Source organism: Camellia sinensis, chromosome 15, assembly GCF_055761805.1.
Source record: "Camellia sinensis isolate YWXY chromosome 15, ASM5576180v1, whole genome shotgun sequence".
In the NCBI taxonomy this organism is placed as follows: domain Eukaryota; kingdom Viridiplantae; phylum Streptophyta; class Magnoliopsida; order Ericales; family Theaceae; genus Camellia; species Camellia sinensis.
Genome location: NC_138975.1, coordinates 139,968,790 through 139,993,323, shown reverse-complemented (window position 1 = coordinate 139,993,323; position 24,534 = coordinate 139,968,790). Strand labels below are relative to the sequence as shown.

Genomic DNA, 24,534 nt, shown 5'->3' with positions numbered 1-24,534 from the left:
AGCTGCCTGCCGAGGTGTTACAAGGTGCCGGCAAGGGTGTACCATGGTCGGCCTAGGTGTGAAGTGGTTAGCCTAGGTGTGCATGCAAGATAAACTAAGGTGCAAGTGATCATTCAAGGTTGGCCAAGGTGAGATACGATGCTTGGCCTAGGTGTGAGATCTAGGCAAGAGTGGTTTCAGTGACCACACCTAGGGATATGAGGTCTAGAAATCTGGGTTTCCCTCTTGATGAACATGAAGAACATGAAGAACATGAATGCTAAAATCATAACTTTTTTATTCAAAATCTGAGATTTCATGAGATGAGTTTGAAAACATGGACCTGGGTACCCATACTTGAAGATCTTATGAAAACAAACACAAAAATATGGATCTTGATACAAACTTTCGGATCTTGATACAAACTTTCGGATCAAAACATGGTTTTCTTTCAAGAACACAAGAACATCATTTTCTCTTTCTAAAACAAACTTTAAATCAATGCATGGCTCATGAATCATGGTAGATCATGCAATGTGATCGGATCAATATAAAGAACAACAAGAGTAGATCAAGAATCTAATCTCAAAACACGAATCCAACGGTTCAAGGTGTGAAGATCAAGCTTGGAAATCTAGTTCTCTCTCTAAGAACTTCTTCTTCCCTCTTCTTAGAGCTTCTCTCTCTACAAAGGCAAAGATATGACAAATGATGTGGGTTTCTCTACTGCCAGCTGACTTAACCCTCTACTGGGACATGTGGCACTACCGGATTGGGTTTTCTAAAAAAGGTGACTGAATGACAAGACAAGAGCATGACAAAGGGTGTACAACAAGCAAGGTAACATGGACACTCCGGCAGGTAATGATCTTGGGTTAGGACATAGGCTTCGGCAAGTAAGGTCTCAATGATCTCAGCTAGGAAGGATAACACTTGACCTAGCTGTGCCACACTTCGGTCTAAATGTGTCACACCTCGGTCTAGGTCATACTAGTCCCGGAACAAGATCACTAGGTGCAAGGATCAAAGATCTAGGACGCCTAGATGATAACATCTCGGCCTAGATGATACACATCTCGGCCTATGTGATGCACACCTCGGCCTAGATGATGACATCTCGGCCAATATGCCAGGGTGAAGGTGGAAGTCAACCAAAGTGGTTCCAAGATGGTCCTAGGTGTAAAAGGCTCAAAGGTGTGACCTAGGCTTGGCATGACATAGGCTTGGCATGACCTAGGCTTAAAATGACCTAGGCTTGGCATGACCTAGGCTTAACATGACCTAGGCTTGAGACAGCAATGAAGGAATAAAGCATACACACAACACTTAGGCAAATCACATAAGCACAAGACAAGACAAGGATCTTTACTTAGGCAAAACAAGTCAAAGTCTACAAATGCAAGCTTAACAAGACAAAATCATGCAAATGCACATGAACATGACTAAGACATGAATGTGGGTTATTACACCTTCTCAATCCTTCTTCTTACCGTCCGCTGCTATCAAATTTTAAAAATAAAAAAATAATAATAATAAAAACCAAACACTAAAAGATAAGAGAGAGAGAGAGAGAGAGAGAGATGAGTTTGTGGTTGCTAAAGCGATATCTAGTTGTTGAGGTGCATGATAGGCAACACATAAAGTGGTTGTAATGATAGTAATAAGGAGAAACTGCGAGAATGTGAGACAAAGAAATAAAGAGAGGGGTTGTAAAGAGATAGGGTTGCGATGGTTAGACAAATAAGGGAAAAAAGCTGGTGGTAACCAACAAGGGTGAGTGGAAGAGATGTTGCTACTACCAGAAAGAGGTACCAACAATATGAGGGTCTTAAGGAGGGGAGAAGGGAAGAAATAAAGGAGACAGAGATAATGAGAGGGATATTTTTGTAATTTAACAAATATTCCTACTTATTTGGGATTATTTTACATCTTTTCAAATTTGTTGTTATTTCTTTTTGTTTTTCTTCCATCAACTTGTAATTATTTTTATTCGTGTCTTTTTTCTATGGTTTTTCCTTTACATATTTCTAAAACACCTTTTCTTTTTTTTTTTCTTTCTTCTCAATCTTGATATTAAATTAAAATAATGCTCCAAAATGGCTTCTACATTCTTAATGTGCATTTACTATTGTGTTAATTTCTGTAAATTTTAATTTTTAATCTACTCATTAAAGATGCATTTATTATTTGAATATCTTTACATATTTAAAATTTATATACAATACTTTATACTTAATACTAGGGGTGGCCATGGTTCAATGGTTAGGACTTGGCCTAATAATCTTAGGCCCCGTTTGTTTTCAGAGGTAGAATGGAGGCGATTCATAGTGAGGGGATTAATAGTGAAGGGATTGAGTAAAATTGTGTTAGTTTTGATGATAGTTGTTAGTGTAGGAATTGTTAAATTATTTTTATATAAAATAATAAAAAATATAAAAAATTAAACATTAATGTTTAAAAAAAAATTCACAATATGTAAAAAATAAAAAAATTTATAATCCTCTCACTATTTTTCTAATATCACTTCCACCTCCTCCATCCCAATCCCTTTTCCAATCTCTATCTTAATCCCCTCTTCTATCCTAATCTATTTTCCAACTCTATAAACAAACACAACACAAATAACCCCACCTTCATCCTAATCCCCTCCAATCCATTACACCCCAAAACAAACGGGGCCTTAAGGTTTTGTGCATTATGCCAACGGTTAGGTGTGTACTCAATCTTTCTCCTTCCAAACACACATTAATATATACTAATTGGGCCTCTCTTTTTTTTAACTTTATAATTAATACTTTACATTTTTTATGTATGAAAAAAAATTATTATTTAAGATTTAACAAATTTCTATATTAAATGAATAATAAGTTTAAGAACCCATAAATCAAACACATAAAGTAGATGAATGGATAAGATTTTGTAAAAATGAGTCACACCAATAAATCTTGTAAAAATTTGCCTATTTATTTATTTATTTTTGTGTCTAATTATGTGTTTAACATTGTTGCTAGGGACACAAAGTTGCTGTTTATCTTTTTATGGGGTTCTCTGGGATGTGCTTATGAGAGCAGGTAAATGAAATAAAAGACCATTAATTACTCTTTGTTATTTATGAGCATGACCCTAATTTATTTAATCTAACGTTTTTTAATTAAAGAAAATACACTTAAGTTGTAAAATCCACTTTTGTACAAAAAATGTAATGGTTTAAAATTAAACTATTTTCCTAACTCAGTTGCAAATATATTATTTTTTATTTTAATAATTTTTATTTTGTTTAGTATATAGATTTGTTACATTGACTTAGAAATATCATTTTACAGTCAAGTTTGGAATAGAATTTCTAAACTTATGTGATAGAGTTGTCTAATTTTATAATTAATTTTTATGTAGATGAATTGTTAATAAACCGTTGGCCAACGTGCGAGAATTTGAGGGGTTTGTAACTTGTAAGGTTTATCATGGATTTCGTTTTAATAATTCAAACCATTCGATAATTATAACATTTTTGTTTTATTATGTTTCTCTTTACAAAATAGGTAGTTTATTTTCAAAAATATATTTGTCATCAATTTTTTTAAAAAATAAATGCGATAAAATGAAAAATTAGAATTATTAGATCAAATTAATTTTTTTCATGAATAACATACATTAAGTATCTTACTAAATGGCTCAAATTATCGAAATAGAATCCATAATAACAATTCTCTCAAATTAAAATATGAACTTGTGAGACATAACAAAATCAGCAGCTCGCAAGAAGGATACTATGGGTCATTTGACATAATATTTTGGGCTAAAATAGTCATATAAAATAAAATAGATTATTTAATTAAATAAAACAAAATATCACATCTAATTCATAATTATTTTATTATTGTTATCATAAAAATTAAAAAAATAAAAAAATCTATCCAAATAATTTTTTTTTAATTCAAATTAAAATAATTAAAAAATTAACTCACATCTCAAACGAGGGCCATAAATAAAAGTGAGCCCAAATCTTTAACAACATGTGTGATCATTTTTAAACTTATCTCTCTAAAATAAAGAAGCAAAATTTTAACTAAAAGTTACACACAAAAAAAAGAATAAAGGGTTTTATTAAAGATACTCTTATAGAAGTTTCCACTCTACCCATAAATTTTGGGGCAAATTACATATACACCCCTCCAGATTTGACAAAATTACAGATACCCCCCTGAGGTTTGAGAAATTACGAATTCCCCCCTGAATGCTATATTTGCATAAGAAATTAGGGGGTAATTTGTTATGAAATATAAACCTCAGGGGGTAAATTGTTATGAAAATACAAACCTCAGGGGGCGGGATGTAATTTCCGAAACCTCAGGGGGGTATCTGTAATTTAACCAAACCTGGAGGGGTGTATATGTAATTTGCCCTAAATTTTGTAAGGGTAAAATATCGTTATGAGTGCTAACCCTATATAGCCTCTAATTAAGCTATGCACCAAAATTTTCTTCATGTACAGCAACAAACGACAATTTTGGGTCCTACCAAGTAACCAAACCCATTGAAAAAAGAATTATTATTATTTAATGGGAAACTACTGCATGTCTTCTTTTGAAAGAGGATAATTTTATTTAGCAATTATATATTTTAATTAAAAAAATTAAAAAATTATTATAACATTTTAATTAAAAATTAAAAAAAATTCTATAAGTTATTATATTATTTTTTAAATTTTTTTTTACATATTTTTTTATAAAAAATTAAAAAAATTATTAAAATAACATGTTCCCAAACAAGACCTTACAATCTTTTATATAATTTCAAAAGTTCTAAAGTACTACTTTCTCGCAAGTGCTTCCTTTCTTCTTCTCTTTTTCATTTTCTTTCTAATGTATAATTATTAGCGACTACCATCAATTAGGATTTAATGATAACCATCGACAACGACTCCTTGCTTCGTCTTTACTGATGGTAAAAGAGATGAGTTTCTGACGATATTCTTCATATAAATCTACGCAAATATGGCCAAGATCACAAGGTGCAACTCATCAGAATATTTAGATTTAGAGCAAATCTGCATCAGATTTAACCAAATCTAAATAAAAAATTATTGTCGAAGTACAATCCTCTCTCTATGTTTGTCTTCCTTCTTCGATCTCTTAGTTTTTATTTTTCTCTATTACACACTTCTTTTCTTGTTTTAATGAAAAAAAATTTAAATTCTGATTTTTGATTTTTAGTTACATTACAAGCAGTGAAACTGTAAAATTCTACAGTTTTGAAAATACGTTTCTATTTTTTCCTTTATGACTCTATCTGTTTTTTTGCTTCTTCTCTTTATTAAAATATCAACAATTTTTTTTTTTTTAGCAAATATTGAGAAATCGAAAGGTTACAAGCCCTTAGAAACTACTAATCTGATATCTCCCCCATTTGTGCGACGTGAAATTGTGTTTTGATAAATAACAAACAAACAAACTGATAATTTTATAGTTTTGAAATTGCAAATTTATGCAGTTTGATGAGCAATATATTCAAACATTAAATTTTTACATATTTGTGAATTGAAAATTATGTGATTTGTATAATAAAGAGTTTATTTTTATTTTATTTTTTGTTATTTTGTGGTGTTGAAGAGGATGTAGTTAAATTTTGTTATGTTTTCACTGTAATTTATCCTTCTTATTTTTTTTTGTGATGTTTTGAATATTCCAGTGAGTCTTTGGCAATAAACTCGACATCCAGTGACGCTCTGGATATTCTATTGACTTTCGGTGCTGTTTAGAACACTCTAGTGACTTTTTGGCAATACTCCAACACAATTAAACATTCCGACAAGCCTCCAACACCTTTCATCAAACGAATGTTCAGCGATGATCCGACGATGATGGGATATGGCAGAGTCTTTAAATTTTAAAATAATAATTAAAAATATACAAAACTAATTAGAGTAAATAATTTGTTTTTAAATTAAATGAGTTTTAAATTGTTGAAATAGAATCTCCCAGTCAATGACCCTTATTTAATAAGGGGCTAGATTAGATCTAGTTTAATGAATATACTAGGCCATGTTGTTTGAATAAGTGAGACCGATCGTAGGCTCTATTTTGATAATTTAGATTATTTATTTTTTTAGATTATATTGTTTAAATTATGCATGAAATTTTTTAAATCAATATAACAACTGTAGCTATGGTATTTTTATGATTAATCATTTTTTGAAGAGAAATATAAAAATATTATATAATTATAAGTATCAAATTAATTAATTTTTTTTTATAAATAACCTACATTATGACTTACAAATAAATAATTTAAATAGTTTAGTAAAGTTCAAACAACACGATCCATTTTAGTACCTTCTATTAATAAATAGCTCAGAATTGATGCCCTCCCAAAAATATTTGCTAGAATAGTGTTAGGTTTTTCCTCGGACGTTGTTATGTTCCATGTGGCACGTTTTGTATTGGTTGATCTTATCACTAGTATAAAGAAAAAAACATATACAAATTGATGTTTTGTGGGCCACGTATACCAGAAGCAAAATGATGAGACCATGTCATGATCACACAATTGAGAACATGTCATGATCATACAATTTTATATTTTATTATAACAAAAAAATTATATAAAATAGAAAAAGAAATTTTAATATCTTTGAAAAGTGTGTATTATATATATATTTTTAATTATGATTAATTTTTTTTATTTAATTATGATTTTTCTTTAATTATAACTTATAAAATTTTTAATTATTCTTTATATTATGTTTAATTATGTATTAAAAAATATATAATTATATATATTGTTTAATTATAAGGTATATATGATATATATAGTTTGAGTGAGGGGGTGTGTAAGAAAACATAGTTGACATTTTCCTTGTTATGTAAATAACGACAACATACTTGATTCTTATAGCACGCTCGGGTTTTTCATGTCCGGGTCGGATCCAATGAACGGCCAACCCAATGGACGCATTAGAAATTAGAATTGCTATGCCTTTTTTTATTTATTTATATATATTTTTATATTGCTACTTCTAAAAGACATGACAAATAGAGTAGTTATGCAACTTCTTCCTTTTCTTTTTTCTTTTTGTTTTATTTCTTATTTTCATTTTTTTTTGTAGCTTAGAAGTAGAGTGAGGTTTTGTTTAAGAATAGCCAAAAAAAGACTTTTTTTTGGGGGGGGGGGGGGGGACTTAAGTCAAATTTTGTTAGAATTGTGTCATTTTTTTACAGGTCTATCTATCTAGCGTAAAATAATCCAAAAAAATAAAATTTATTTTAAAAAATCTAAAAAAGTGCATTAAAGACAAAAAAAAAGAAAAAGAAAAAAAGAAATAGATTTTTTATTTTTTTTCCTCATAGTCAATCAATGCACTTTTTTCATTTTTTATAATTTGTATAGTCTATTAGAACCTAGAAGTAAATTTTTTTGACTTCTTTGTTAAATACACTAAAGAAGGAAAAAAACTAACAAAAATTTGCTAAATTGCTTTTGTCCTTATATAGGTGTCTTTTGTGAACATTCTTCTATAATATTCCCTTACTTTAAAAAAGAAAAAGTTAAATTATACGCAACTGTTACAAGAAATAATTTTTTTACTTTCCATCAACAACATAACAGTTAAATCAATAACAATTAGATAATTAATGCATAGTTAATAATTAATCTATTTATGCATTAAGATGAGTTACGCTAATAGTTTTTAAGATTACTGTCCATCTTGACAGTTCTTTATTTTTAAAGTCTGTTTGTTTGTTTTTTTTTTTTCAAGTTTACATATAGAATATTTTTCATTGGGTAAATTATACTTTATCCCCATTATGTTTAATCACTTTCTCATTTTGGCTTTTAAAGTTTATTATTTTCATTTTGGCCTTTTACGTTTTAAATTTTTCTCAGTTTACTCCTCAGGCTAATTTATGTTCAAAATTAAACAGAAAATATTATAATAACCGTCACATAATACAAAAAAATATATTATTATATTAGAATTTAAGTTTATATCAGATATATGAGTTATATATAATAAAATATTTTTGTGCCACTTGATTATTATTGTGTTAGTTTCTGTCTAATTTTTAACAGAAATTAACTATAGGAGTAAATTAAGAAAAACTTGAAATATAAAGGGCCAAAATAAAAAAAAAAAAGTTTTAAAGACCAAAGTAAAAAAATACCAAACGTAAAAAAGACAAAGTATAATTTACCCATTTTTTATTTTTGTAGTTTCATCAATAGAGAAATTATGAAAATTTTGGTAGATAATTTTTTTTTTTAATTCATGAAGGTGTTTGGAGCTTTATCCAGATTAATTCCTCATATTAGGTGGTTTGGGATATTCTAAATAAGTGTACTTTTGATTTTTTATAAAAAAATGTGTAAAAAAGTAAAAAAAAAAAGATAGAAAGTAGAGAGGAGATATTAATTGATGTGACCCAAATAAATATATGTATGCAAAAAAGTACACTTTTTTAATGCATGCCAAACAAGCACGTCTGTTGTCAAACATATATATATATATATATATATATCATGTAACTATCCAATTTTTTATTTTTATTTTTATTTTTTAGTTTGTAGGTATGATGTAATTATCAAATTAAACTTTGAGAATGAGCTCATGGAGAAATGGAGAAATTTTGGATATGTTATATACAATTATAGGTTATGCTTCGTTCGACAACTTTTAATTTTAGTCAAAAAGTCATTATATGTTATCACATCACTCTCTTTATTTTTTATACATCTTTTCGTAAAAATTTTAAAAGTTACTAAAATAATCTATTTCCAAACAAGGATAGCTAAAAATTTTCTAAACTAATTATAAAAAAATAGGGTAAATTGAACTTTGTCCCTTTTATGTTTGATCATTTTTTTTCTTTGGCACTTAAAGCTTTTTTTTTCTCCCTACTGCTTTGGCCTTTTATGTTTTAATTTTTTTTTTAATTTACTCTTAAAACTAATTTACATTTAAAATTAGATAAAAAGTGACACATTAACAGTCACTTGACATAATTTTTTTTATTAGATATAATTTATACTTTTGATACAAACTCAAATTTAAATAAAATAATATATTTTTATGCCATATGACACTTAATATGATATTTTTTGTCAATTTTAAATAAAAATTAATTTGAAAGTAAATGAAAAAAATTAAAAACATAAAGAATCAAAGTAAAAAATTAATCAAATATAAAAAGGAGAAAATATAATTTATCAAAAGAGAGACAAAAAGAAGAAGAGAGATTTAAACCAAACCAGCAACCCGGTCCAGTGTATAACAATTCGGGCTGGACAATACCAACGCGTCTAACAAGCGAGTCGCGCGGCTTGAGTTGATTTTAAAACGGAAAATGAGTGAAAGCACTAATTAGTGTTATTATTAATGATGTGACGGTAGGTTTTATCATGAATAATTTGATGTTTTAGCCTTGTTGTATTTTTATTTATTTTTATTGAGTGCCATGTCATTAGTGGTCTTTTTAGAGTTTCAAAATTAGTGATCTCTATCATTATTGTTTTAAAACAGCTCATAATCAGTACGTTTGTTTTAATTTTATGAATTTAATTTTTTGAAAATTAAAATTTTAAATTTTTATTTTTAGTGAATATTTTTAAAATTGAAGTAATTTTTTTACCTTTTTAAATATACCTTATATGTATCTAAATAATAAAATATTAATGAAAAAATATTTTTAAAAATTAATAAATATACAAAAATATAAAAAATATACTGATTTTTTTTTGAATAAATTATAAATACATCCTTCGAAGTTTTCTTAAAAAATTACAAATATTCCCCTATTATAATTTTTTATTTAACATAATTAATTAAAAAAATAAAATTCATAATTGCTCTCCTATATAATAATAAAATTACCTAAATTATTAACTGAAACATATTTTTAACATCATTAAAACTGTTAATTGATTTGATAATTTATTAATAAAAGGGGCGATTTGTTATGAAATTAGAAACCTCAGGGGGTAGAATGTAATTTTCATAACCACAGTGGGCAATTCGGATTTTAATCAAATTTCAAGGGATGTATTTGTAATTTGCCTTTTTTTTAAAATATATTTTTGGTATTTAGTGAATTTTTTTACAAAAAATTTCACAAATATTATATATTTTTTAAGTGTATTTATGTTAGGTGTGTCTAAAAATTAAAAAAATTGCTTAAAATATTAAAAAAATATTGAAAACAAAAAAATACGAAAAATAAAAGAGTAAATTTTTTTAAAAAGTACTTTCTGAAAACCAAAACCAAACAAGTTGAATGTAACGTACCAAAAATAAATTTATTTTATGAATTTAATTTTTTGAAAATTGAGTTTTTTATTTTTCGTTTTTTATTTTTGTTTTTAATGAATATTTTTAAAATTTGAAACAATTTTTTTACGTTTTTAGATACACCTAATTTAGATGTATTTAAATAGTGAAATATTTGTGAAAAAATATTTTAAAAAATTAATAAATATACAAAAATACGAAAAATGTATTGAATTTCCATTTTAAAAAAAAATTATTTTTGGTATTTAGTAATTTTTTTTAAAAAAAAATCACAAATATTATACTTTTTAAGTGTATTTATGATAGGTGTATCTAAAAATTAAAAAAAATGCTTAAAATATTAATCAAATTCATTGAAAAAAAAAGTATAATTTTTTAAAAAGTATTTTTTGAAAATCAAAACTAAACAAGCTGAATGTAATGTACCAAAAATACATTTATAATTTTAACATAATCAAACGATTTATCTTAAAATTTAAAAAAATATAAACTCCCAGTAAATTTATTATTTTAACATAATCATATATATATATATATATATATATTTTTCAGTAAAATTGGAAATATCGAATTTAATACAAATGATGCAAAAATATAAAGGTAAACAAATAAAATGAGTACATTACATTGTTTTCTCATGAAATTTAAAAAGATTATAATAAATTTCATAATTTTAACATAATTAATTACTATGAATTCTTTTAAAACATAAATTTACATAACACTTAACTCATTTTTTATTAATAATTCTTTCATCATATAAATAGAAGAATAATATTGCCATTTCTCTTATACTGAAATGTATATATTTTCCTTTTTTATCATTGTATTTTCACATTATTTGTATTAGTTTAGAAAGTTTTAATCTTATTAAAAGAAAAGTCAATTTAATTATACCGAAATTGTGATATCATTTGTAAAAACTAACAAATTACTTAAGTTAATTGTTATGTGAATTAAATTTTTAAGAGAATTCAACATAATTATACCAAATTTATAAAACTTAGGCCCATTTGGTTTGTAGTAATTTTTTTTGGCTAAAAAAACAAATTACAAAAAGTTAAAAAATCAAAATGTCATATCATACACTTGGAGATAACAAAAATAAGCTACTTAGTGACCTATTAGCTTATTTTTATCATATTATCTCTCTACTTTTCTACACATTTTTTCATAGTAAATAATAAAATCAACTTATAAACCATACCTGTGTGTGTCAATTTCCGACCATACTGCCAAACTAGTACTCAGCTGTAGAACACCGACAGAATAGATTAAGCCCGAACAGCCTGTCAAAGAAAGATAAGAATCCCGCAGTGGTTCGTCCACCTGGGGGCACTCCGACGATCAAGTCAGTAAAATATCTCTCAAAGATAACCAATAGTGCTTAACTCACTAGACAGGGCATAAAAGACATACCTTAGACCCATGAGGGTACCTCTCGTTTATAGCTATCACAAACCTAGTCCCAATAGAAGCCTAGCTTCAATGGACTTAGGATTACTGCTAATCTTGGACTCCCAATAGGATTAAGATAAACTCTCTAAGAGTCTTATCTTTACCCAAACTGAAGTCCTCTCTCATTCTAAGATTCTTATCCCTTATCCGCTTATCCTGGATTCCGGTATTCTCACCGATAACCTCGGCCTAGCCGAGATGATCTCAGTGTCATGGCCAGGACACGTGGCATTTCGACTGGCACTTCAGTGACACCTCGACCACGTGTTGTCATTCAAAAATTATGCCCCACAATTGCCCCCTAGGTTCTATTACCTCAGCATCCTGAGGTGATGGAACCTATATCATTCATTCTTTTAATCATGATCCCGGTTTAACTTCAGCTTGTAAATTTTTCTTAAAATTTCAAAAAGTGTTTAACATATCCTCAGTTTAACTTCAACTTGTAAATTTTTAAAATTTCAACAAGTGTTAAACATGTCATCGGTTTAACTTCAATTTATAAATTTTTCTTAAAATTTCAACAAATGTTAAACATGACATCGGTTTAACTTCAACTTGTAAATTTTTCTCAAAATTTCAACAAGTGTTAAACATATCATCGGTTTAACTTCAACTTGTAAATTTTTCTTAAAAATTTCAACAAGTGTTAAACCGATCTTGGCTTGAAAATTCAAACTCCCAAGCATCATTCTCCAGCTCTCTACATGGCTTCCACATAGTCCTTTGTAGATCTTATATAAAAAGTTTTTAACTTAGGCTGAGCTTTTCTCTTTTCGGACTTAATCATCTAGGCTGAGATCTTGTTTTCTAGGATTCTCCATGCCTGACCTCCCGCGAAGGCCGGTGAGAATGTCCTTTGGTCCCGCCATGTTGAGGGACTGCAGGAACCATTTTTTGCCTCCCTTTCTGGGCACCTTTCTTGGCCGCTAGAATCGGCGTATCTTGTAACGGTAATGGTGGCTGCATGACGTTGTTTTGCATCAGGAAATTGACGACCGTTTGCAGGTCCGCCAATTTGTTCGCCATTCCCTTCACCTCGTCGTCCCTCCGCAGGAATCTTTTTTTCCACACCTGGAGGTCGTCTTCGTTATAGTACCCACCTCGGTCTGATTTTTTTGGCACGTCGCCCTCCTGGCCGACGTCCTTTTCTCCGTGATTCTTATCACGAGTCTTTTCGTTACAGTTGTCTTCTTCGACGTCAAGGTCTACATGTTTCCCATTTCCAGTAGAGATGTCGTTCCCAACCTTCTCTTTCTGTCCGTTGCTGGCTATCTATTCTCCTTTCTTTCCCACAGACGGCGCCAAATTGTGTGTGTCAATTTCCGACCACAGTGCCAAACCAGCACTCAGATGTAGAACACCGGCATAATAGATTAAGCCCGAACAACCTGTCAAAGAAAGATAAGAATCCCGCAGTGGTTCGTCCATCCGGGGGACACTCCGACGATCGAGTCAGTAAAATATCTCTTAAAGATAACCAATAGTGCTTAACTCACTAGATAGAGCATAAAAGACATACCTTATACCCATGAGGGTGTCTCTCTTTTATAGCCAATACAAACTTAGTCCCAATAGAAGCCTAGCTTCAATGGACTTAAGATTACTGCTAATTTTGGACTCCCAGTAGGATTAGGATAAACTCTCTAAGAGTCTTATCTTTACCCAAACTGAAGTCCTCTCTAATTCTAGGATTCTTGTCCCTTATTCACTTATCTTGGATTCCGGCATTTTCACCGATAACCACGGCCTAGCCGAGATGATCTCGGTATCACGACCAAGACACGTGGTACCTCGACCGGCACTTCGGTGACACCTCGACCACGTGTTGTCATTCAAAAATTATGCCCCAACAATACCCAAAACAACTTTAATTACTTTGGCTTGTAGCAATTGTTTCATTTTTTTTTTTTTGAATTTTTAAAAAGTTTTTTTTTTTTTTTCCTTCTAATTTTTATTTTGGTAAGTAAGATATTTGGAGTCAACTTATACGTATCAAATTAGGTTCATATTGTTCGAATAAACTTTTTGAAATAGAGTTTTATATCTTGCGATCTGTGACTTCAAGAGTTTTTATTAATAAAGAGAGTTAAGCACGAGACTTTAGATGGAGAAAATCCCAAGTTTCAATCGCCAAATCCTTGGGGTTATTATTAAAAAAGTTAAATTGCGAAATGGGCACTTAGGAGTTGTTTAGGGTGTCTTAAATAAGTGAATTTTTTTTCTTTTTGAACTAAAAAATTGAGAAAAAAAATATGAATATTTGGGTTAATTTTTTAATTTTTGTTGAAAAATTGTGTATTATAAATTTGTATAAATAAGTGTATAAGAGAAGTTAGTGAGGGAATAAGACGTACAAACGGAAGTGTAAGAGGTAGCGTGTAGCGTGGTAGAGGGTAGGGGTAGGAGATTGATGCTCTCCTTTTCGGGCATATATTGGACTATGCTGTTCGGCCCATGGGGACCCACTATGGGTCCCGTTTTGCTAATCTGAACCGTTCAATGTGTAGAAATCGTCGAGTGCTATACACTTGTAAAAAATCACGCTGATTGGATATCAATAGCTATCTGATCGTGTTAGTTTTACTTATCAACTGTTAGCTATAACACCATCTATTTTTTATACAAAATTGATTTGATCATGTAGTTACTGATTTCCGATCAACATGATTTTTTACAAGCATATAGTTCTGAACGAGTTTACATATTAACGGTTCGGATTATCAAAATGGGACCCGTGGTGGGTCTCCACGGGGCCAACATTTCCGTCAAACTTAGTGATTTTATATATGTAATTTTTTTTTTCCTCACACGGTACTAAAGGGTAAATTCAGCCCAGAAAATTGTGTAAATTTTGTTTGATTAAAAAAATATTTATATTAATTTTAATATTTTTTATTTATGAATAGTGATAACTTTTTGACCTTTTTTTTTTATAACTTTTTGACTTTTGACTTTTTTGAAACATCCCAAACCTGGCCTTAGTAAGTGTTTGGCATTTACTAAAATATATATATATATATATATTTGTGCATACATTTATTTATTTAAATCACATCAATTAACATCTATCAACATTTATCAATATTTCTTCTTTACTTTTTTATCAACTTTCTCTACTTTTCTACATATTTTTTTATAAAAAATTAAAAAATACACTTACTTAACAAATTCCAAATCACCTTTGTTGTATTCTCTCCATGAGGTGTTTTGGATATATATTTTTAATTTTTTTAACCAAAAAAGTCATAAAAAAAAGCCACAAAAAGTTAGGGTGTGTTTGGTTTGATTTTGAGAGAGTGATTTTCAAAACAAGTTTTAGAGAGAGAGTTTATAATTTTTTTTGATTTGTTTGGTTGTATATTTTAAAAGTAATTTTGGAGTTTGAGAGTTTGTGATAATTTGATATTTTGTTATAATTGAGTGAATGTGTGTGAGAGAAAAAATGATTGAGAAGGAAAGAGAAAAAAGAAAAAGTGATTGATTGATGTGTAAGAAAGAAAAAGTCATTTTGAATTTTTTTTTTAAAAACTCATCTCTCAAAGCTAAACTAAACATATCCTTAATTTTTTTAGTAAAAAAAAAAAAAAACTAAACTAAAAAAGGCCAAAATAATAAAAAAATCACCGCTAAGTTTGTAGATGATCGTTATAATTACCCAAAACAAAAACATAAGATTTATGCTTCATATCTCCACTGGGGGTCGACCCCTAGTGAGGTGTCGGTCCCGGATTAGTGAAAAAAAAAAAAAAAAATTTTTTTCTTTTAAAATTTTCAATCAGTGGAGGCGCCCCCACGTCACTGGGCACGACCCCCACAGGGGTATGCAGCGCTGTTGAAAACATAAAAACATAACAGATCCAAGTCGATGAAGAAGATTTACACGCTGACCAAAGCGTTCCATGATATCATACATGTGTAGAGAGAGAAACTAGAGAGAGAGAGAGAGAGCGAGCGAGCAATGCTGAGAGCGATTGGGTGAGATTGAAGGGGTTAATCCATAGGGAAGCGATAATTAAGGTATAGAAGTGGCGTGTACATGTTGATGGATGTAAATGGGGAGTGGAACATTCGTGGATGGTGTTCGTCGCTGGTTTCAACGTCGTCCTTCTTCGCCACAACCAAACAACACTCAAAACCTCAATAATAGCCAACCGTTGGTCTCCGGATTTCAAGGAGAGGACCACCTCAACGTTGTTGAAGACTTTGATTTCTCTGGCTTGAAGATCATCAAAGTCCCCAAACGCATCAATTTTCATCCCACCTCTATGGATCCTCAGAAAAAGGTCTCTTTCTCTCTTTCTCTCTCCCTCTCTAGTATCTGTGTATTGTGTTTTCTCTGGGAATTTGATTTGATTGAAATTCATTTGCTTTATTGGGTTGTACAGTAATCAAATGTTAAAAAGGCTCTTTTTTTTTTTTTTTTTAATTTTTAACTAGTTTTATTGATTCAAATGGTGTATTATTCTTATTCAGGTGCTAATACCATTCGTTGATCTGCTGTTATTTTTTGATAGTCTTCCATTTTTTTTTTTTAAACATTTTTTCTGTCTCCATCGAGAAAGTTTTTTTTTTCCCCTCCTGTAACAGTGAATGGAATACATTTAGTCACATGTTCGTTTTTTTTTTTTTTTTGAAGAGTAGTCACATGTTTGGTTGATTAAAAGAAATGATCATTCCATAGGGAAGGGATTGCAAAATTACTTGACCAAATTGTACTTGACCTAACCTGATTCTAATAGAAAAGGTTTGGGAGAGCATTGATAGGATAGGGTGAAGTGTGGAGTTGTATCGCTAAATAGTTGAGTTTAAAATCAAGAATTTGTGCATGAAACCCGAAAAAATCTGACCCGTTACCACTCCATTCCATCTCACTTCAGTGAATCAAGTACAGCATTATGCCATCGCTGGGAGCCATTGATTTGCTAATCCAGTTACCTTCCCTTTTTATTTTATTAATTTCATATTGCCCTGCTGTTTCCTTGATATAAGAAATGTATTTGGCTATGATGCACATATACTTCTAGATGAGGGTTGTGTCTGTATTGGATACCAATACTCTTTGGATACTCAAACGTATCTGGTACTTTCCTAAACACATCCATAATATGAATTTAAAATTTATTTGTTTATATTAATTTTGAGAGAGATTTGATGCTTTTCAGTTTCGAATACATGTATCCAAAATATTATGAAATTGAGATTATAATAATTGCATAGTATTAGGAGGGTATAATTATTTGGATAAATACAAGAATAGTTTTTCAAAACTTTGCCAACTTCTTCGGCAAGAAGAAAATAGTGAGATTAAAGTAATATGCTACTTTGTCAGAAGGTAAATTTCACTTCATCCTGTGGTTTGACTCAATTGCAGATGATCCCTTGTTGTTTGAAAATAAACACATAACCTCAGTGGTTTGTAGACTAAAACACACGACTAACATATATTAATAGCCTTATAAAATGACATAAATACCCTCATTTTCTTCCTCTATTCTTAACTAAATTCCTCTCTCTAAATATATATGCATACTGTGACAAGCATATCTATACTCTTATATAAAAAAGCACAACTTTTTGAAGCGTTGCCATAGTTTTTTGTACACCTAAAATACCCCTGATCGAATAACTATTTTGCTCTTTCCTTTTAAACCACTGTAAGTGAGATAGTGGGTGAAAAAATAGGTGTATAGATAATTTTTCAGATCCTAACTGCTCCAAACTCAAGTAACTGCCATGATTGTTTTTTTCTAACGTGTCATTTTTACTCAGACCACTCTGGATACAGAATTCTTCACAGAGTATGGGGAGGCAAGCAGGTACCAAGTTCAGGAAGTTGTTGGCAAAGGGAGTTATGGAATTGTTGGTTCCGCCACTGATACCCACACTGGGGAGAGGGTTGCAATCAAGAAGATCAATGATGTCTTTGATCATGTCTCTGATGCCACAAGGATCCTCAGAGAAATCAAGCTCCTTCGACTGCTCCGTCATCCGGATATTGTAGAAATAAAGCATATCATGCTTCCTCCTTCTCGAAGAGAATTTAAAGACATATATGTTGTATTTGAGTTGATGGAATCTGACCTTCATCAAGTGATTAAGGCGAATGATGATCTTACTCCTGAACATTATCAGTTTTTCTTGTATCAGCTTCTTCGTGGCCTAAAATTTATACATACTGGTATGTACTATTCAGGGATATCATAGTCATTGTAGTATTTTCCTTGCATTTCTATGTCTTCATTGATCATTGATCTACACCTTGTTTGCTTCAGCAAATGTGTTTCATCGAGATTTAAAACCAAAAAATATACTTGCTAATGCGGATTGCAAGTTGAAGATTTGCGATTTTGGGCTTGCTCGTGTATCCTTTAATGAAGCTCCATCAGCTATTTTCTGGACTGTACGTTTTAAAACCTATGGCTCATTTAATTTCATTCTTTTATTGTCTAACTCTTGATTATGTAGACTTCTCATCTAACCTTGTGTAATTAAATTTTGTTTTTTAAAATATTTCAAAGGACTATGTTGCTACTCGATGGTATCGTGCTCCTGAACTCTGTGGTTCTTTTTTCTCCAAAGTAAGTAGGCTGTATCATTGATACCTTAGCAATTTTTTGCTGGTTTTACATCCTTCAATTTCCAAGTCTTATAATATGGCCCAAACGTTTAATAGAATTGCTATTAATGTTTTTGAGCTCTGAACTGCACATCATAATTGTGATGTTGGATAGTTCTTTTATGCAGCTGTTTGTTTAATATCTCCCCTATTTGTGTTGTTCTTTTACTTTTATTCTGGTTGTGTCACTGTCACATCTGATTGGTTTATGAGTCCTGCTTTATTGAGATTTATCCTCATTACAGAATACTAGTGTGTGTGTGTGTGTTTTTTTTTTCCTTTGTATTAATATGTACGTTTATTTTTCATTTTCATAATGTTGATGGTAATTCTTTTGCTTCTGAGCTCAAGTGTCTTTGTGAGTTAAGAGTGTGTGCAAAATACATTTTTAATTTAATGGATTTCTGTTTATCTCTTATTTTGTTAAACTATAAATCCATGTCACTAAGATATTTGTGTTCTCGCAGTATACGCCTGCAATTGATGTATGGAGCATTGGATGCATTTTTGCAGAAATGCTTACAGGAAAACCATTGTTTCCTGGGAAAAATGTGGTGCACCAGTTAGATCTCATGACTGATTTCCTTGGAACTCCTGCTCCAGAATCCATTGCTAGGGTTAGTTGTATAATTTCAGTATTTTGCTTCTAAGATGCCTTCAGGAACTGGAAATGATTTTATTGTTGTGCTCTTAGCGACATGATATAATGAAAAGCTTTAGGTAGCGTTTGGTAGAGTTTTAGAATTATGATTTGAGAATAGAGTTGTATTTTGAGTTTGTGAGTTTTGGAATTATGATTTGAGTGTGAAAACTTGTTTGGTTATGAGTTTTGAAAAAAGCTTTGAATTGAGTTTGAAATTTTTGATATGACATATGATATTTAATTCAAAAACTTACAACTCATAACTAAACACACAACTCAAAATTCTATTCAAAGCTCATAAAAAATTTTAAAAAAATTCCGAATATATGTTTTATTTTAAATATGAAAGTAACAGGTGCAAAAAAAATAAAAATAAAAATAAAAATAAACACTGTCCCGGTCAACTGGCTGGACGACCGGCCAGACGTCCAGGGGGACGTCCGGGAGGATGACCGGGTAGACATGTTTTCAACAGTGGGTGTGGAATCAATTTTTGAAAACTCTAACCAAACACCACACTCAAACCAAGGGGTGAAATTAAAGTTAGAAAGCTCTACCAAACAGAGCCTTTGTTTTATCTACTTTTCACCTTGTAAATGATTGTTGATTCCTTGGCAATGGCAGATTAGGAATGAAAAAGCAAGAAGATATCTAAGTAGCATGCGTAAAAAATCCCCAGTTCCATTTTCACAGAAGTTCCCCAATGCAGATCCATTAGCTCTTCGCCTTCTGGAACGCTTGATAGCATTTGATCCTAAAGATCGACCATCTGCTGAAGACGTGATATTTCTCAACTCAAATATTTTACCACTTAAAACTATTGCTAATTAATACTATTGATATAAAGGGAATCTCTGTATTCTGTCTAATATATTCAATGGTCTTTTTTTTTCTTTTTTTCTTTTTTTCAGGCATTAACGGATCCTTACTTTACTGGTTTGGCAAATGCGGACCGTGAACCAGCATCTGCTCAACCCATATCAAAACTAGAGTTTGAATTTGAAAGGAGAAAACTAACAAAAGATGATGTTAGAGAGTTGATTTATCGAGAGGTATGCCTTACAACTTGATACCTGTTGCTTTGGTAAAAGGGGGCATCTGTTCAATCAATCATTAGACTTATATTGGATCTTGTCTGGAGTGAACAGATTTTAGAATATCATCCCCAGATGCTCCAGGAGTATCTTCGTGGTGGAGATCAGACTAGCTTCATGTACCCAAGGTCAGGCACTCATTTATGTTCTTTGTACAAACTTGTTAGTATCTGTATAGAAAGTGAACTACTGTAAGTTATTTATTGTTTCAATGTTTGGTACAATTTAGTTAATGCTGCATTTATTTTTTTTGGGTACCATATTTTAGTTTGCTACTGATATTTACTGGCGTTTTGAGAAATGAAAACTATTCAAACCATTAGTTATTGAATCTTATTTCAATAGAGTGAAGATATTTGCTCGTTATTTGTGTGTTTGTTATACCCAATTGCTTTTTCTGTCTTTTACACTTTTACTGGCCCCTCGACTTTCTTAGAGAAATAGTGTTGCAGCAAGCTCATGTCGTAATGTTTCTCATGTAAGGGCTCCAACGCTTCTAAGCTTTGATCCCAAGTCTGATGATTGAGGACCCTCCCTTCTTTCTCTGTTATGGTTTGTCGTTGTGATTGGTGGGGATACTGATAGTAATCTTAATTAAATAAACAGTGCCAAAGAAATGTTGTTAACCATTGTTGAGTTTTGTCTCATCCTTTTCGCTTGCTTAAAGGCTAAAGTCATACTCATACTATGATAATTGAATGCTAAACCAATTAGCTTCATTTCGTATGTGGTACTTTTTATGTTTTTTCCGCTTTTGAATAAAAAAGCTTTATGAAGGAGAGACTGGAAAACGCCTGAAAAGTGAACTCTCAATTGAACCCATTTTAAAAATGACTAAGAATCCTGACCACCAAACGATTGACCAAAAATCATAGAAAATGAAATCCCTTATGAATGCATGCTATACACTTCGTTTAATCTGTGTAATAGAGTATTGGAAACAAAAGCTTTTTCCCTTTGTGTGAGCCTTCAAGATTTTTCAATATTTGAAAGCTAAATAAAATCAATAAAAATATTCAAAGGATTTCCATTAAGTATTCAATGAATTTTGCTAATATATAATTCAGTATGCATGTTATTTATATAATTATTTTTAAAATTTTTAAGTGGGTCACCTTTTTTTTGTTTTTTTTAAAAACTAAAGCACTTATGTTCTAAAATTTGCTGAGTTTCTCACCCGCCTTAAAATTGTTTTATGTCATTTTAGTGGTATTGATCGATTTAAGCGACAGTTTGCCCATCTTGAGGAGCATTATGGTAAAGGTGAAAAGAGTACTCCACTTCAAAGGCAGCATGCTTCATTGCCTAGGTAAGGTGTTGAACATAAAAATGCACATTTTTGTACAAGTATTATTGATTGCACATAACGTTAACAATCTCAATTAATTAATTAGTTTTTCCCATTTATTTTCCTAACAATCCAAAAGATTTCTTTGTGTTTGCTGAACCTGATTTGTGCAATTCTGATCGCTATCATAGTAAGCTAGTCTGCATATTTGGTTTATCTTGTGAGCTTCTAGTTCCACTAGTTTGATGGTATCTTTATATCCATCACCTTCTCTTTTCTTTCTTCAGAGAACGGGTTTGTGGGCAGAAGGATGAAACGATTTCCCAAAATGATGATCTTGAGAAGCGAACTGCGGCATCTGTTGCTACAACTATTCAGAGTTCTCCCAAAGAATCCGAGGAATCAGAAAATGCAAATACAAATGCACAAAGTGGACTAAACAAGCCGAACTACAGTGCTCGTACCCTATTAAAGAGTGCTAGTATTAGTGGTTCCAAGTGTGTAGTTGTCCAAGCAAAAAAAGATTCAAAGGTATTCTTCAGATGTTTGCAGTTTTTTGTTCATTTTGTGAAGCATCATCATTCATTGAAGTTGATGTTTGCATATTAATTAATAAAATCACTTTTCACTGGTTGGAATGTTTGATTTGAAATAATAGTATGATGTGTAGAAATGGACCACCTTGTGTGTGATGCCAAGTAACAATTACATGAGGCAAGGATGTCTTTTTAAAATCAAGTCAACTTATTATGGTTTGGTTTACATTCTAAATAAGTCCATTTTGTGTGTCATGAAACTGAAAGTTTATACCTTATTAGGGCCTTGGAAAATGGCTTATTTTTTCTTGATGATTGCATTCTGCTAATTTTGTTCCCTAATGTTTCTTAAAAGGATTGTTTTTATGCCCTTCCAATTGCTATAGGGAGCCAAACGGAAGCATCATTTTGATGAACATCTACATACCCATTATTTATCCATATAACAACACCAAACCCCTCCCGAACCTAAAAATAGAATGGAACAGAAATCGCTCAATTGGAGTTGTATAGAACAGGAACTTTTTGGGCAAAATGAGAAGAATGCAGCTCCTTTTTGCTTGATGGTGAAAGAAGGATAGGCTTTTTCTGAAGCCAGAGAGGATTCTTTGGTTGCATTGAAGAGTGGATTTTATTTTTTTTTGGGCGTAAAAGCAAGGGCAGACCTTTTTTTTAGAGAGCATTTTATTTTGTGCTTGCATTAGAGCTGTTGAATAAGCTTGGTGTAGGTGGTGGCACCCCCTTGTTACTTTATTGTGTATAAAATTTTATTTACTTGCCAAAAGAAAGGGAAAATTGACAACACAATAACTAAAAAGGAAAAACAAAAATATGGGACTAGTTGTCATTTTTCCGTGCACTTTTTCATTTGTTCTTAGCACTTTTTGATGTTATCCTCTACATTTATTTGTTAAATTGTTTGTTTTTTTCGATTGTTTATCCATCTATTTGTCCATTGCAGGAAGAACCAATTGCTGAGCATGAGGAGGTTGATGAGTTGACACAAAAGTTAGCAGCCATCAATTCGTGATTTTATACTTTGCTCTAATATCTCAAATTGCTTCAGATATGGCTTCATTTGGTGCCCTGCTCCAATTTTCCCACATTACCAGAGTTTTAATGAGGACCTACATCAAATTTCTTCTCTTTGTTTTTCAGGTAGAAAAAAGCTAACAACATAGGACTCTTGTTATTGTTCCCGTTTGTTTGTTTAATTGCAATACTAGGAAGAACAGATACTTCCCACTTATCTATCTCCATTTGTGGCTCGGAGATGTAGGAATTATTGTAATTTTGTTTCATGACAATGAAATTGATGAACAAATTGATATGACAAAAACAGAATGATGATTGTATACATGATTGAGGTAAGATTTGTTAAAATTCTTGTTTGGCACCCATTTTCATGGTTTCATGTTATCTTGCTAATGTAGGGTATATGTGTTCTTAATGAAAGAGTTGTTTTAATTATTTTACACTTATTTATATTTATTTATTTACGTTTATCCGGGGAGAGGGAAGGGGTGCCTGGGGATTGATCGGGGTCAATGGTACAAAAACATAATTCATGATATTCAACAGGTACCTTGACAAAGCAATGAATGCTTTCGTTTTTTTGTATCACTTGTCTATTGGTATTTTTGGTAATATTTTTTGAGCTACTTGGATAATATTTTTCCCAAGAACATCTCTGACAATAACTAGCCATTTCGCTAGCCATATTGTCTATTCTCGCCTAGCCATTATTGTGCTAAGAGATCCATGGATGGATCAACGGTGTTCAACCAAGCTCGGCTTGTTAATAGCGCGGGGTTGGGATCCTTTGTTCAAGTGTTTTTTTTTTTTAAAATCTCAACTCCCTATTCTAGTGCGAGGAAATTTGGGACAAAGAGTTCTGTGTCATGTAAATAGTACGTGGGACAATAGACAGAAAATTGAGACAAAAGATACCAATTTATTCCATCGATCTAATGTGCTTCTGAATACATTCAATTTATTTAAAATTTTAATTTAATTTATTATTATTAATTTTTTTTTGTATACACCCACTCAATCAACCTTGGTTCGCCAAACAAAACAAAGTTGTTTAACCTTAGTTCGCAGAACATCATTAGATTGTTAAGTCACTTTTTTGTCGAAACATATCAAATATATTTATCCGCTTTTGTTCAAACATATCAAGAATGTTTGGGCTTGATTGTCTCAACAGATTTCGAATTAAAATAGAGAACTTATTAAATTTATTATGTTAAAAGATACATACATATATATATATATATATATAGAAATAATTTAAATGTCCAATTTTTAGATTCATTCTATAGGCCTAATAATATGTAAGTGATATGATTAGTTGATGATTAGAGATATATGACAGAAAGTATTACATTTAATATCCTAATTGATTGTCACATCCCTAGACTTAAAAATTGGGTCTCATTTTTTAGAATAATGCTACATCCACTAATTGATATACCATTACGGCATGTTTGATTGAATGGATTAAAGTATGAGATTGAGATTATTAATCTGTGGGCCCAATTATCCTATGTTTGATTTAATATTTTGGTTTATGATTATTAATCTAATGAATAATTAATCCAACAAATTTGTAGGATTATTTGTAATGGGGTAG

The 24,534-nt window shown here is 30.8% G+C and overlaps 1 protein-coding gene across 1 annotated transcript; it reads left to right on the top strand.

Annotated features, from left to right (window-relative positions):
- Positions 1-15,514: 15,514 nt before the first annotated feature.
- LOC114256127 (mitogen-activated protein kinase 9) lies at positions 15,515-23,282 on the top strand. Its single transcript, XM_028195723.2, has 11 exons — positions 15,515-16,005; positions 17,492-17,900; positions 17,995-18,122; positions 18,241-18,300; positions 18,806-18,955; positions 19,606-19,761; positions 19,893-20,033; positions 20,130-20,203; positions 21,283-21,384; positions 21,651-21,894; positions 22,861-23,282. The coding sequence occupies exons 1-11, from the start codon at positions 15,775-15,777 to the stop codon at positions 22,927-22,929; spliced, it is 1,764 nt and encodes a 587-aa protein (XP_028051524.1). The 5' UTR covers positions 15,515-15,774; the 3' UTR covers positions 22,930-23,282.
- Positions 23,283-24,534: the final 1,252 nt, after the last annotated feature.

What these genes read in the sequence shown, in the direction of transcription:
- LOC114256127 (XM_028195723.2), top strand. Translation starts at nt 15,775, where the DNA reads ATGGGGAGTGGAACATTCGTGGATGGTGTTCGTCGCTGGTTTCAACGT. An exon ending in CCTAAAATTTATACATACTG is followed by an intron (nt 17,901 to 17,994) that starts GTATGTACTATT and finishes TGTTTGCTTCAG; the next exon opens with CAAATGTGTTTCATCGAGAT. An exon ending in ACTAGCTTCATGTACCCAAG is followed by an intron (nt 20,204 to 21,282) that starts GTCAGGCACTCA and finishes ATGTCATTTTAG; the next exon opens with TGGTATTGATCGATTTAAGC.